The following is a 15,476-nucleotide window of genomic DNA, read 5'->3' on the forward strand; positions in this document are numbered from 1 at the left end:
TCTTTTTATTAGAATGATTCTCAAGTAGAAAGAAATAATGACTTGAATCTTAGCTAATTGGTGGTGATAAAATAATAAACAAAAGGTAGTAAGCATTAAAACATTAAAAACTTGAGTCTGAGAGACAAAACATGTCAGGCTTTATTAAGTACCCTCCAGGGGGAGGATACCCTGATTAGACAACTCAACTATCTTATATTTAGCAGGCCACCCTGTCTGCAAATAGCTATACTTCAGGCAGATATAGCTTGATGGTATTCTTATGGTTATTAATTAACATGTTAATAAAAATAATTTAGGGGTATCTCGGTGGCTCAGTCAGTTGAGTGTCAGACTTTAGCTCTGTTCATGATCTCACAGTTCGTGAGCCTGAATCAGGATCACTGCTGTCAGTGCAGAGCCTGCTTTGGATCCTCTGTCCCCCTCTTGCTCCCCTGCTCGCACTCTCACTCTCTCAAAAATAAATACAACATTAAAAAAAATTTTTTTAATATAAATACTTTATACCATCCTCTATTTTAATTCTATGCTTGCCAAACAACTTTTAAAAAATATTTTATTTTTATTCAAGTTTATTTATTTATTTTGAGAGAGACAGAAAGCATGAGTAGGGAGGGGCAGACAAAGAGGGAGAGAGAGAGAAAGCCAAGTAGGCTCCACAATGTCAGCGCAGTGCCCGACGCAGGGCCCCAAACCAAGAACAATGAGATCATGACCCCAGGGGAAACCAAGTCGGATGCTTAACCAGCTGAGCCACCCAGGTACCCTGCCAAATAGCTTTTGATAACAAACTGGCCTACTAGTTAGATTTCCTTAGGTGTGAAAATGTGCACAATTCACTGGGGTTGACTAAATATCAACCGTACTTTCTTTTTACAAATCAATAACTTCAATTTTATATATAACCATATATATTCCTTGTGACCTTCCATTTCTAATATTAGATACTAAAAATCTGTCATCGCTGAACGGGTGGAACAAATATGGTGTATTTAACCATTTATAGATTATTTTATCATTAATCACCTAATTGATGACCTGTAAGTAAAATACAGAGTGTGACACAAACACATTTTCCCTGGAAAGATTCAAAATCAATGAGAAGGCTTAAAATTTCCAAAGTTACATCATACTTTCTATTTGTATGTTCTGTTTCCATCATGAGACTCAAAATTCTTCAATCTTTAAGCCAAAATTATGGAATTTCTATACGTAAACATTTTCACTCATTTCATCTGAGTTATAGTGCAGTACCCTACAGTATAAAAAGAATAAATTACTCCCTCTCTCTCTGCCCCTCCCCCATTCATGCTCTGTCTCTCTCTGTCCCAAAAATAAATAAACGTTGAAAAAAAAATTAAAAAAAAAAAGAATAAATTTACATTTACCTAAAAAAGCAAGGGTATTGCTACAGGGAGTAACAACAGTGACAGAGCAGCTTTAGTATTCTGTGTAGAATGTGCTTTGGAGGGAAGAGAAAAGGGGAGGGAGGAGCATATGGACCACTTTGTAAAAGTCTTCCATTTTCCAACATGGTTTCCCCAGATTACAGAATTACATTTGTTTCCTAAAACACAATATGTCTTAGAAATTCTGTGATTTTCTGCACATTGATATCCCTGTTGGTCTCATTCATTAAAACACCTTCAATAGTTACCCAGCACTCTTAAGATAAAAACATAGAATTCTTAACACAGCCTATAAGGTGCAAACAGATTTGGCTCCTATTTTCTTTGCCTATCTCATTTATGAGGGCTTGCTTTGAGAGCTTCAGCAACACTAGTCTTCTGTCAGCTCTTCAAATACACAAAGTAGTCACAAAGTTCCTCTCCCCACTAACTCTTCAGCAAATAATTCTTCTCATTCATTTATCCAACAAATATTTTTTGAGTTCCTATTATAAAGCAGGCATTGCTCCACTCACTATATAAACAGCCATGAACAAGGTAGGTGGAATTCTTACTCTTGTGGAACTTAATGTTCTATTATAATTATCAACTCATTCTTCCAACAAATATTTGTTGAGCACCTACCATGTGTCAGGCTCTGTTCTAAGTGCTGGTTAAAGAACAGGGAATGAAATAGATTAAAATCCCTATCTCCAGGTAAAATCTATTCTAGGGGTTAAAGCAGGCAATAAAGATGAATTAGCAAAAGTAATAAATCTTGAGGAAAATAGAGGAAAATGACAAGGAGTGTGTGTGTGTGTGTGTGTGTGTGTGTGTGTGTGTGCGCACACATGCACATGTGTATGTGATATGCATATGTGCACCTGCAGTATTAGAGGAAGTAGTTAGGGAAAGCCTTACCTAGAAGATCACAATTAAATAGTTAATGAGTAATCAAATAAGCAGGATGATTATGGCTTGAAATAAATGCTATGAAGGAAATAAAAAGTATAATGTGAAAGAGAAAAACTGGGAGAAGACTTTTTCTATAGGTAGACTGGACAGAAGGCCTGTCTGAAGAGAAAATGTATTTGAGCCGAGACTGAAGGATGTTAATGTGTCAAAATGTGACCCTTGGAATATCTTCATATGCTCCCCAAATACAGATGGCTTAGATTCTCCTATAGCACTTTGACCAGCATATCAACTGTACAGGAATGATATCATGGATGACATAGATATTCATATAAGAAAGGGAAATGTTTATTGAATGTCTGCCATGTGCCAGATAAATAAAAAAACCACTTTGCATGCTTGTCATACATTTCGCCATCTGAAGTTTACAAGAACAAATTGGCTGCTGGTCACTGGAAACAGTATCTGAGTAAAATCTAACAATAATCAATTTGAGATCATAGGTAATAGTGAATGGTGAGAAGAATTTTATTTAAAATATTCTGTTGCATTGTGAAACCATGTATTAGATCATGTGTTTCCATTTTATGGTTCAGAATACATGGTCCATTGATAAAAACATTGTTCAGTTCTACACCAATGTAAGTAATAATGTACAACACATTATTACGCATTTATGTGCTAAATTGTAAGTCTATATGAACAGTGACAAACTTCATAGATAATAAAAAAATTTCCATAAATTAAACAAAGCTATGGTATCTATAAAATTTATCTGGTGTTGGGGCACTGGGTGGTTCACTCAGTTAAGCATCCGACTCTTGGTTTCGGCTCAGGTTGTGAGTTGGAGCCCCATGTTGGCGTTGGTGCTGGCAGCGTGAATCCTATTTGGAATTTTCTGTCTCCTTCCCTCTCTCTGTCTCTCCCTCTCCATCTCTCAAAAATAAAAAAAAAAAAAAAACTAAAGAAAAAAAAATTCTCTGGTATTATCCTGGTCCTTAAATCTACCTGTTCATGAGCAATTACTCCTCTCTCTCTCTCTTTCTAAAACCACTTTATTAATGTATGACTGACACACAAAGAAGCTCTACACAGTTAATGTATACAATTTGATGAATTTGGAGATAAGTATACATCCATGAAACCATCACCACAAACTATGCTCTAAATATACCCATCACCTCCAAAAGCTTCCTCATTTTGTGTGTGCCCTAAGAACATAAGTTCTTTTTTATTTATTTTTTATTTTTAACATTTATTTATTTTTGAGACAGAGAGAGACAGAGCATGAACGGGGGAGGGGCAGAGAGAGGGAGACACAGAATCTGAAACAGGCTCCAGGCTCTGAGCTGTCAGCACAGAGCCCCACGCGGGGCTTGAACTCACGGACTGTGAGATCATGACCCAGCCGAAGTCGGCCGCTTAACCGGCTGAGCCACCCAGGCGCCCCCATAAGTTCTTTTTTTTAATTTTTTTTAACATTTATTCATTTTTGAGAGACAGAGACAGAGACAGAGACCGAACAGGGGAGGGGCAGAGAGAGAGGCAGACACAGAATCTGAAGCAAGCTCCAGGCTCCAAGCTGTCAGCAAAGAGCCCGATGCAGGGCTCAAACCCATGAACCGTGAGATCGTGACCTGAGCTGAAATCAAGTTAGATGCTTAACCACTGAGCCACACAGGCGCCCCAGAACTTAAGTTCTTAACATAAGTTCTACCCTCAGCAAATTTTAAGTACGCGATTCAGTATTGTTTACTATAGGTACTATGCAGTACAGTAGACCTGTAGGACTTATTCATTTTACATAACTGAACTTTGTATCCTTCCAAAAGTACCTACTCATTTTCAATTTTCCCTAGTCTCTGGCCACCACCATTTTACTCTGTTTCTATAAGTTTGACTATTTCAGATTCTGCACATAAGTGGTATCATATAGTATTTGTACTTCCTTGTCTACCTTACTTCACTTAGCATGTCCTCCAGGTTCATCCACATTGTCACAAATGTTGGGATCTCCATCTCTGCAGGCCCAGATAATATTCCATTGTATGTACATACCAGATATTCTTTACCCATTTCTTTGTCAGTAGACATTTAGGTTGCTTCCCTGTCTCAGCTACTGTGAATAATGTTGCAATGAATATGAGCGTACACATATTTCTTCGAGATGCTGATTTTAATACTTTTGGATATACACTCAGAAGTGGGACTGCTGGATCATATAGTAGTTCTATTTTCTATTTTTTGAGAAACTTCCACACTATTTTCCATAGTGGCTGTACCAGTTTACATTCCCACCACAAGTGCACAAGGGATCTCTTTTCTTCACATTCTTGTCAACACTTATTTTATAATGTATTTGCTTTTATTTACTTACTTTTATTATAACCATCTTTACAGGTGTAAAGTAATACCTCATCATGGTTATGATTTGCATTTCCCTGATGATTAGTGATGATCAGCACCTTTTAACATACCTACAGGTCATTTGTATGTTTTCTTTTAAGAAATGTCTATTCAGTTCTTCAACCATTTTTTAATTGGGTTACTGGTTTTTGTTCTCTTTTTTTGTTTTTTTTTTTCTTTTGGTATTGCTATTATAAATTTTGGACATTAATCATTTATCAGATATATGATTTGCAAATATCTTCTTCCTTTCCATAAGCTGTATTTGCATTTTGTTGACTGTCTTCATGCTGTGTAGAAGCTTTTTGGTTTGATGTAGCCCCAATTGTCTATTTTTGCTTTTGTTGCCTATGCTTTTGGTGTCACATCTCAGAAACCATTGCCAAAATCAAGAAGTTTTTCCCTTATGTTTGTTTTCAGGAGCTGTATAGTTTTGGGTCTCTTATTTAAGTCTCTAATCAATTTTGAGTTAATTTTTGTGTATGGTATAAGGATCAGATTCATCCTTCTACCTGTGGCTGTCCAATTTTCCAATACCGTTTACAGAAGAGACTATAACCATTGTGTACTGTTGGCACCCTACTCAAAGAGCCATTGATCATATAGGCTGTACATGGCTTTATTTCTGGTCTCTTTTCTCTTCCATTGGTCTGTTTGTATTTACACTAGTACCATACTATTTTGATTATTGTAGCTATGTAATATATTTTGAAATCAGGAAGTATAATGCCACCAGCTTTGGTCTTCTTGTTCAAATTTACTTTGGCCGCTCAGGGTCTTTAATGGTTCCCTGTGAATTTTAGGGTTGTTTTTCTATTTCTGTTAAAAAGTGTCATGTGATTACTGCAATCACCAACTGATAGTTACCAGTAAATTATGTACTGGATATTGTTGAACTACACAGAACCATTAAGTATATATGCAAAAAATATTTAGGATATGATTTGTAGTAACAAAATAAAGAAATGTAGAGTTATGTCTGAGACTAAGTCTTGAATTAATCTGTGCTTTTTAGAAAGCAGTCAAAAGATCACCTACATCCTCTACAATACATAGGCTCATTAGTGAGTTCCTTCCAAAGTTTAAACTTGTTATTATTAACGTAAAATGTTTTTGTTAATCTACTTTTAATAATTCTTTTCTACTAGGAAAAAAGGAGACAAATGGAAAGTGGAAGAGGAATGAGACAATAGATTCTGCAGAGCTTTACAGGCAGCAATTTTCCTCCAAACAGGCAAAAAAAGAAAAAAACACATTTTTTGGACACACTGATACTGTTTTATTTGTGATGAATTTTCATCCAGAACACATCACAGTCACCCTCAGAAACTTACTAATACAGCTAGCAGATTTTTTTTAGGTGTTCTAGTAGCATCTTGTTTTATATGCTGCTCATCTGTACTTGTCTCTTGCCTTGAAGAGGTCCTAACTTTTTACATAAAGTAAAAGAAAATAAAACTCATATCCATACCTACAGTTTCAAATACCTGAGAATTTATAAACCCGAAAATATGTTTAAGGGCAGATTTCCAGATCACCCCTCTCCCGAAAAAGACTGGGATAAAATGGAGAGTTTTGTTTTGTCTTGTTTTGTTTTGTTTTAAGAAGATATTTAGAAAGAGACACCATTTGATGAAAACTGATAAACAGTGTCTCCTGAAATAAAATATATTTGCTATCTTTATTAACATATTTACTACATCTAACAGAAAATGGAACTTTCTTTTTCTTTTTTTTTCTCTTTCTCTTTCTTTCCTTTTCTTTCCTTCTTTCTTTTCCTCCCTCCCTCCCTCCCTTTCTTCTGTCCTTCCTTCCTTCCTTCCTTCCTTCCTTCCTTCCTTCCTTCCTTCCTTCCTTCCTTCCTTTATTTCTTTCAAGAGCATGCACCGGAGCAGAGGAAGGGCAGAGAGAGAGGGAGAGACAGATTCTCAAGCAGGCTTTGCCTTGTCAGCATGGGGCTGGATGCTGGGACAAAACACGAATTGTGAAATCATGACCTGAACTGAAATCAAGAGTTGGATGCTTAAATGACTGAGGCACCCAGGCACCCCTAGACCTTTTAAATTTTTTGTTTTAACCTTAGGGTAGGTAAATCAAATTCTGTATTTTAGTTTCACCACCTACAAAATATTAATAAACAATTACAATTTTTATCAAAGTAGTCTGAAGTATCCCAGAAAAAGACAGTACGTAAAACCACAAACCACGTAACATTTATAAATTACTACATTATACAACTATTTTACTCTGTATACACTATACTGTTTTGTTCTTTGTATTTATAGTCATTACAATCTCCTCACTACTTCTACTGGAAGTGATAAATACCTAGAAAACATAAACAGATGATCTACAAGGATAATGGTACAAGATGCTGTCCTGAAGTAGAATAAAAAATAAAAATTTTCATGTAAACTCTCAATTATAACATGTATATTAATGAACCTGCTCACATGAATTTCAGTAACATTTTTTGTAATTGCAGATATAATCACAAGTAACCCTAGCAATGGTCACATAATAACCGAAGCAGAAGTGATGGAAAGCTGATCACTGCTGCAGTCATGTGTTACTCTGTAGTTGCTTAAAATCTTCCCTGGCATCATTAGAGACCTGCTAGTTGAAAGAGGGATCATTTCCTGATGTCCAACACCAAGGTATCCCCTCACTAAAAGTCTGTAGTAGTATTCTTCTAAGCCCCCAGTACTTTGTCTAGTGTTCATCTCAGGATGCTATAACCCCCTGACAGCTAAATCAGGGCTGGTTTGTTTTCCCTTCAGCTACCATCTGAAGTATGTCTTGTTTACCTGACTGGACTCCTACTTTCAAAGCCGCTACTGTTTTCTAAAAAAAGTATTTAGAATCATTTAAAACCTTAGGAATTCACCAGATAAAACACAATATGTGTTTGGGTGCTACCAATGGTGTGAACCCAATTTTTCGGGCACAAGCTTAAGAAGTGAGAGTGATTGTACAGAATCTATTATGACTCAAGAAACTTTCTTGGCAATATACAGCACATTATAAAAAGGTAGCATAAGCATTTTCATATAGTACATGAGTCTAAGGAAACCATTTTGCTGCAAATCAAAGTGAAAAGATTAATGACAAAATATGTGAAATTGTATAGGATTGTAAGATGCTAATGTCTTTCCCCAAGCTTTCCTAATGTTATTTTATATCTATTACAAAAGCTTTTAGGGGCACCTGGTTGGCTCAGTCAGTTAAGAGTCTGACTCTTAATTTCAGCTCAAGTCATGATCTCACATTTCATGGAGTTGAGTCCTGCATTGAGCTCTGCACCGACAGAGCGCAGCCAGCTTGGGATTCTCTCTCTGTCTCTGCCCCTCCCCTGTTTGTGGGCTCTCTCTCTCTCTTAAAATAAATACTTGAAAAACGCTTTTATAAACATAACACATAAATAGAATCTAAAGCTAAATATGGGGAACATAAACTTAAAACATACAATTTTACAATTACTATTTATCTCACTTCAAATCAACTAGTCTGAGATATTTGTAATAGAGAGATAGGATAATCAGATGAAAATTTGAATTAATTATTAAAGAAAGAAAAGATGCATCCATAGATTCTGCAAAACTTATAATATAAATTATCTAATATGAAAATACATAGGTGCAGTTAAAGCCCAATTTCCAATAAAAAATTAAAATGTAGATTAACTATTTCACTTGCTAATAAAGATATGAGATACCAAAGATAAGAACAGAAAATCTGTAACCTCATTAAACCACGAATTTCAACCTACTAAGCTACAAGTAAATAAGAAGTCGGTGACTGAAATTTGACCAACTTTTTCTATATGAAAAAGCAACCCAAGAAAAAAAAGGAGCTAAAATCATACAGAAACAATAAAAGAAGACTCTTTACAGAAAGACAAGAAAGACCAAAGTTTCATTCAAGGCTTTAGATATTTAGATAGTTGCACAAAATCTTCAAATCTAGTGCATAAAATGTGCTGCCAAAGCCTACCGTGAATAATATGTTTGTCACCCAAGGGATATTTTGAAAATTACTTTCCTTTGTACTGTACCCAAGAGGATTAATCGGCACAGTACAATGTGTATATTGTTTAGTCTTTACTACCTTAAAACTTAATTCGTTTTCGGTTATTATTTTTTTAAGTGATTTTAAACACTATTTACATAAAGACAGAAACCAACCCTTTAAACTTATGTTTTAAACTTGAATTCTTCTTATAAACAACTTGTCATTTAAAAACCTTATTTTTTCATTCAGTATGTTTACACTGGTACGTATATGAACATGTCTCTATACTAGTCACTGATCTCCTTCTCTATAAAATTGTTTTATTGTTTACATATATAATATTATTTACTTGATTTTAACTTATACTTTCTAATACTGAGTCATTTCAAGTTGCTTCATCCACTGCCCATATTTTTAGGCAGACATGAAGAGTCAGTTATGAAACCTGCATTTTTTTCCACAGTAATTTTCCTTGTTTTTCTATTTGGGTTAATGTCATCTTGTCCCCACTCAGTTGTTGTGTTAGAATGTGGGCAGTGAATGAAGCAACTTGAAATGACTCAGTACTAAAAAGTATAAATTAAAATAAAGGCTCTTAGCCAATATGAAAATTCCCTTAAACACAATTATTAGAGTACCAGAAAAGGCCGGGAGGGAGAAATTTTTGAAACCATAACATTTCAAAAGACAAACTAAAGTTGGCATTATAAACTCAGGACTTTAAAAGAAATACGTTAGAAATTATTAAAATTCTACGTGCATCCCTCACAAGACATCTGAAACTTATTTAAGATTACTCATTTAGAAATAGATATTAGATCAATGATATCAGAAAAAAAGCAGTGAGTCAAAGGCCATATTTGCATTAAAGATGTTACCAAATGTATACTACACTCAATAAAATTCCAACTTAATATTTGTGTCATGAAAGAACACATATAAGTAACTAAACATAAGGATTAAGACTTCTTACCCCATATTTACATTGGCGTGACGTTGCTCCATATTGGAAACGGCATTGCTCATCAGCATCATACACCTGACCTGGGGCCACAGCTGGATAAAGAAAGTCACGCTTGGGAGGCTCATTATCAAGGCAAGTACCACGGCCTGAACTGTTCAACATAAAGGATCAAAGGAAATTAGGTACACTATGGACTATTTCCATCACAATTATGAAACCATGTGTTGAACTCTTTGCTTGAATAACTTGATGCGTGAAAAGCAATACATTCTACCAATAAATAGTCACATGGCAAAATAGAATACATTTACTGAAATGTGAATAAGAGTTCCAATAGTTTTTTCCAGCACCAAGACACAATAAAAGCATCTCAGACAACAATCTGAAAATGTCATGTTGGCCTTCAAACACCGATTTAAACTAATTTCTAAAGGAATCAAAACAGAATTTCATATTGCTCTAAGCTTCTTGTTTGTTTTCCATGAAAACGTAACCACATCTGGTAGTAGAATTAAAAACATAAAATGTGGAAAATTAAAAAACAAAACAAAACAAAACCATGGTTGTAATTCTTAAAGACCTAATCTATATACTCCTAACTTGGGCAGAACAATAGATGCTGTAGTAAGACATGTCCAAAGGTTCTTGAAATATTTCAATAATAAATGGGCAGAATGACAGAGGAGGCCAAAATCCAAAGTTCTCTCAAGTATATTAGAAGTGTTTAGTCTCTCAAAAATTTCATATTTCATCTAGGGTCATCAGAGTTGGAAAGGAGAATGTTCTCCTCTCTCTGCAATTTCTGCTTTTCAAAGTATGCTTGCACTCAAACATAATATTTTAATTCAGTGGAACAAATAATATAAAGATCGCCAAAAACCAGACAGAATACCTTAGTTTAAAGAGCTTTATACTTTGCTAAATATAATTGTTCATTTTTTTAAGTCAGTGTGCATAAAATAGGACAGATGCTTTTTTACTTTCATTTCACATGTGAGTAACTTAGAATTTTTAAAGAATTCCTATGCCAACATTTAAAAATTTTTTCCAACATTCCTGTCAATTGTGCCAGCACTTGTGTTTTTTTTTCCAAATCTTTTCCATCCACTTTGCCAAAGGAAAATAATTTCACAAGTAGAAGTTCCTCAACTATTATTTAGGACAGTACAAATTTTCATTTATACATAAGTAACAAAGAGCCATGCATAATAATGAGCTTCATATTCACTTACTATTTTGTCATATTTCTTAAAATGTAAAGGTTAATTTGCTATATAAAAAATGTGTATTTGTGCAGCAGGAAATTAATACCTTTTAAAAGCTGAACCATGTTATTCATTAGTGATAGATTCAAAAACCCAAGGGGCAGAACACTGTCCTCTTTATACCCTTTCCTTTCACTTATGCCCCACTTGGTTAATTTTTAATGAAGAAAAATATTTAGATGGAATATTAAATGTGGTACTAATACAGATGGGTTTTATTATTGGCTATTATAATCAGTTCACTTGTCACTGTTCAAGGTACTTAATAGAAAACTTTTTTTCACCTGCTTATCCAGTTTTCATGACAGAATGCTTTTTACTTCCTGTTTATTTTACTTTTGGAAATTGACATGCAGAGCATTAAGGAAAACTATTTCTAGATGAATTTTTAAAATAGCAAGATTTTTAATTTTGTTATGCAAAATATCTTTAATCTACACAGATATGCAAATTTTAGACAAATGCAATTCTATCAGTAAATTCAAAATTTTATGTGAAGATTAATGATAAAAGAGGTCAAATGTAAAAACTCTAACTGAATGAAGATGGACTATTTTGATAAAACATAATATTCATGAAATAAAGAATTAGTACTTTAATTCCATAATATTTCTTCTAAAATATCAGTTTCATCTCCATCTACAACAAAGTTACAAGTCTTTATGAAAAGATTGAAATATGTAAAAAAAAATCAAGTGCTACTATAAATCAATGGGAAAATTTTAAGTACTGAAGTACTTAAGTACAGAGTCCCATAGGTAAAAATATTTGCTGATAGCATAACAAAGAAAGTATAAGATATATTCACCTAAGTAGCATTAACTCAAAAGTCTATTAAAAATTGTTATACATAATTACTTGTAGGTATAGAAAATTAACCTAAAAACCTAGAGGAAGTAGGACCTCCTAGGAGGTTACAAATAGGAGTACTTCCTATTTGTAGTACTTCCTATTTGTAGTACTTCCTATTTCTAGTACTTCCTAGAGGAAGTATGGACCTCCCCAAAAGAGTTTAAGAATAGATACCCTGGGAAAAAAATTATTTTCTGAAAGTAAACAGAAATTTGGCTTAACCTAGAAGGAAGCAAAAATTATTCTTTCATTTAAAGTTCTTGTTCCCAGGTATTAATGGTCTTCTAATCATGGTTCATGTTGTTCAAAAAATACCAAATCACACAATCAATGGAAGGGCCCTCAGACAATACAGAAGGCATGCATTGTGGTGACCTGTGGACAAAGTCTTCTACTCAAAAGTAGATTTTTATTTCCATTCTTTAGAAGTATGTATAGCTTTGTATTAATATGGTCTAATTAAATATATAGACAAATCTTATTCTTTGCAGAAGAATAAAATACCATATGAAATAAAATATTAAAAAATCGTATAGATCTTTTTGAAGTGGACATGTATTTAGGAATACAGCAGCAACAAAGTCCTTTTGAAATGGGTTTGTCTATAGAACTGTACAAGTCACTAAGATCTTACCTATTATTGGCTCTGGGAAAGCAAGGGTAGGAGTATCTCCAAGATTGATCTAAATTTTTTCTATGTTTTGGGTAGAAAATGTACTACTTATTTTCCTACTAACCATATCTGATATATACAGTAAAACCTGGATTAAAGTATTCGGGGGGGATAGTTTTCATATTTTAATTCTTAACTGGACATGAAGTGATAAAAATATTTTTTGCATAATGTTACTAAAATGTGTCTGCTACTTTCCTGCTACTTTCAAGTAAGTTAAGATCACAATTATTTGAATTAACCCTTAGAAAATAATAATTCTGGATATTTCCATGCATCTGAGTCATCAATTGCCATTATGAAATATCACGGATGTAAGTATAACAGGTAGAGGATATGGGTCTGAGAGATGTATATTTAACCCTAGAAGTGTCCCCCCCCCCCGTAGGAAATTCCCAAACACTTAACCCTAAACACATCCCTCCACAAAAAGTAACTAATATTCTGACTTTTAAAATCATTATTTCCATGCTTGTCTTAGTAATTATACATCTCCCAATTATTAATCTGCCTATTTTTGGACTATATAAAAGGAGTCATACTATAGGTTTTCTTTTGTGACTATTCTTTTGTTCAACATTATGAATGTGAAATATACCCATGTTGATGTGTATACCTGTAGCTTGTTCATTAATACTGTTCTTTAATATTCCACTTAAGATTATGTAACAATTATCCATTCTTCTATTAACAAACATTTGCATTATTCCTAATTTCTGAAAATTGCAAATTCTGCTGATAAAGAACATCTTTGTACAGTTCTCCTGGTACAAACGTTTTTCCTTTCTCAAAAATATTAGATGAGTTATCTTCTTATATTTTGTAATTATCTCCATTTAATAAAATGGAAATTATGAATATTGTATTAAATCTAGGGTTCTAGCTAACTGATATAACCCTATAATTCTTATGCTAAATCTAGTGTTATTTAGGCTACTTTTATCAAAATAAGAATGGCACTTTTAAGTATAGATGGTTTGTGCTTTGGTCATATGCAAATTATTCACTCAGAAAACATAAACTTCATTCATTAATAAATGAAATGAGCACTGTTACTTTCCATCTATGAGATACTATTACAACTTATTATTATTAAGCAGATATAACACTTGTCCTGAGCAAAACAATATACATAAAAAGTAGAACTATGATTATTTTCCTATCAGCATCTATTTCACTACAAAGCCTAATCTTAGTTAATATCTACAGCATTATAGATAATAATAAACTCTACTTTTGTTTATGCATCTAAGACAAAACAGAAGAAATATGTTTGAGAACATGCTTTTTCCCAGATTATGAAATTCTTAGTAGAAAAAATGCATGTTTGAGAACACGCTTTTTCCCAGATTATGAAATTTTTTTTAAAAAAAAAATTTTTTTTCAACGTTTATTTATTTTTGGGACAGAGAGAGACAGAGCATGAATGGGGGAGGGGCAGAGAGAGAAGGAGACACAGAATCGGAAACAGGCTCCAGGCTCTGAGCCATCAGCCCAGAGCCCGACGCGGGGCTCGAACTCACGGACCGCGAGATCGTGACCTGGCTGAAGTCGGACGCTTAACCGACTGCGCCACCCAGGCGCCCCATGAAATTCTTAGTAAATCAAAATATATTTACATTTCCAGAAATCCTAGCAGCATGATAGCAAAATCATATTTTATGTATTCTACTTCTAATTTAGAGAAGTCTTATTTACATAGTTCAAAAATTAGTCTTGAAATGGGAACATGAGCCAGAGTTGAATCTTCAGTTAATATTTACAGATCCCTATGTAAAATATGCACCCTTGGCTTTGTTTCCAGAATACATGAGCACATTCTCTTAATTGCAATTTTAGATTTATTTTTTACTTAAACAATTATACTATAAAGTACAGACCTTCAGCCACACAGTGGGTCAATCTAAAAAATAAATCATTTTATATACCCTATACATATCTTAACAGTCTTGTAACAACAACAACAAAAAGTTAACATTTAATGTCAACTCCTATTTGTAACACAAAATTGTGCTCATACACCTAAATTAAATGAATCAATTGCATTATCTGTGGTAAGTCAAGTGTCTTATCTACTATGTTATTGTAAACTGCTTTATCAATATCCACAAAATTAATAGTAACTACCTTCTAAAATAAGTTAGACCTTTCTCTCTTGCCCTCTATATGACTGTGACGCTTGAATATAACTGAATTTGAGGCTTCCAACATACAAACACTGTAATGATAATGATTTACTCAGTTATCCTCTTTTCTCGATATGTAACTGTGATTTATCAAAGATATTTAGGGGTTAGAGTGAAGTCCCCAAAATGTGCCTGATTAACATAAGGAAGAGAAACTTGTTTTTCTGTTTCTTGGGCTCCATATAAAAAGAGGGTCCAATCTATGAAATTGGTTTCCATTTAAAGATTATTGATACTGATCTTCAAAGGTAATTGCTACAAGACAATGTGAGTGTCTTGGTCATCCTGTTCATCTTATATCACTTTACTTGTAGATTCTTCTTTCTAGTTCACCTTCAACAATCATATTGCCTTTCTTTATTCAGCTTCCATCCTTTCTGTGAAAACGGCTAGTCTGTATTTAATTTGGAACTGTAGGAAATTTTGCTATGGATCTCTGACAGTTCAAACAATTTAACAGACTTTAATTTAAATAGAGCAATAGTTGATTCACAGAGGCTCTGGAATTTTTGAAAACTATATGAAATTACTCTGTACTACCGCTAAGTGGTGGAAAATGTATGGAAAACTGGCCTAAACTACTTCTGGCTGTCTTCCACTGCCTGGTAAATTAGCCCATAGTCATCAATGAGTGTGAGCCATGATACCAGGTTCATCTTTCTCTATTTTCTAAATAAGTCAATAAGTCCCGCAGGCAGATAGGAAGGACACTACCTGCAAAGCCGTCGTCGAAAACATCAGAAGCTGGCATAACACGTCCATTTTAACGGAAATGGGTTCTTTATTATTTAATCAGGACGGCTTCTGGGCGATTCA

General features: G+C 34.0%; 1 protein-coding gene across 1 annotated transcript in view; it reads right to left on the reverse strand.

Moving 5' to 3' along the window:
• ADAMTS6 (ADAM metallopeptidase with thrombospondin type 1 motif 6) overlaps positions 1-15,476 on the reverse strand; it is a 295,540-nt gene that overhangs the window by 115,395 nt on the left and 164,669 nt on the right. The window contains exon 10 of the mRNA XM_023257025.2: positions 9,694-9,835. Coding sequence (XP_023112793.2) covers positions 9,694-9,835 — 142 coding nt within the window. The remainder of the gene's footprint in view (positions 1-9,693; positions 9,836-15,476) is intronic.

Source organism: Felis catus, chromosome A1, assembly GCF_018350175.1.
Source record: "Felis catus isolate Fca126 chromosome A1, F.catus_Fca126_mat1.0, whole genome shotgun sequence".
Taxonomy (NCBI): domain Eukaryota; kingdom Metazoa; phylum Chordata; class Mammalia; order Carnivora; family Felidae; genus Felis; species Felis catus.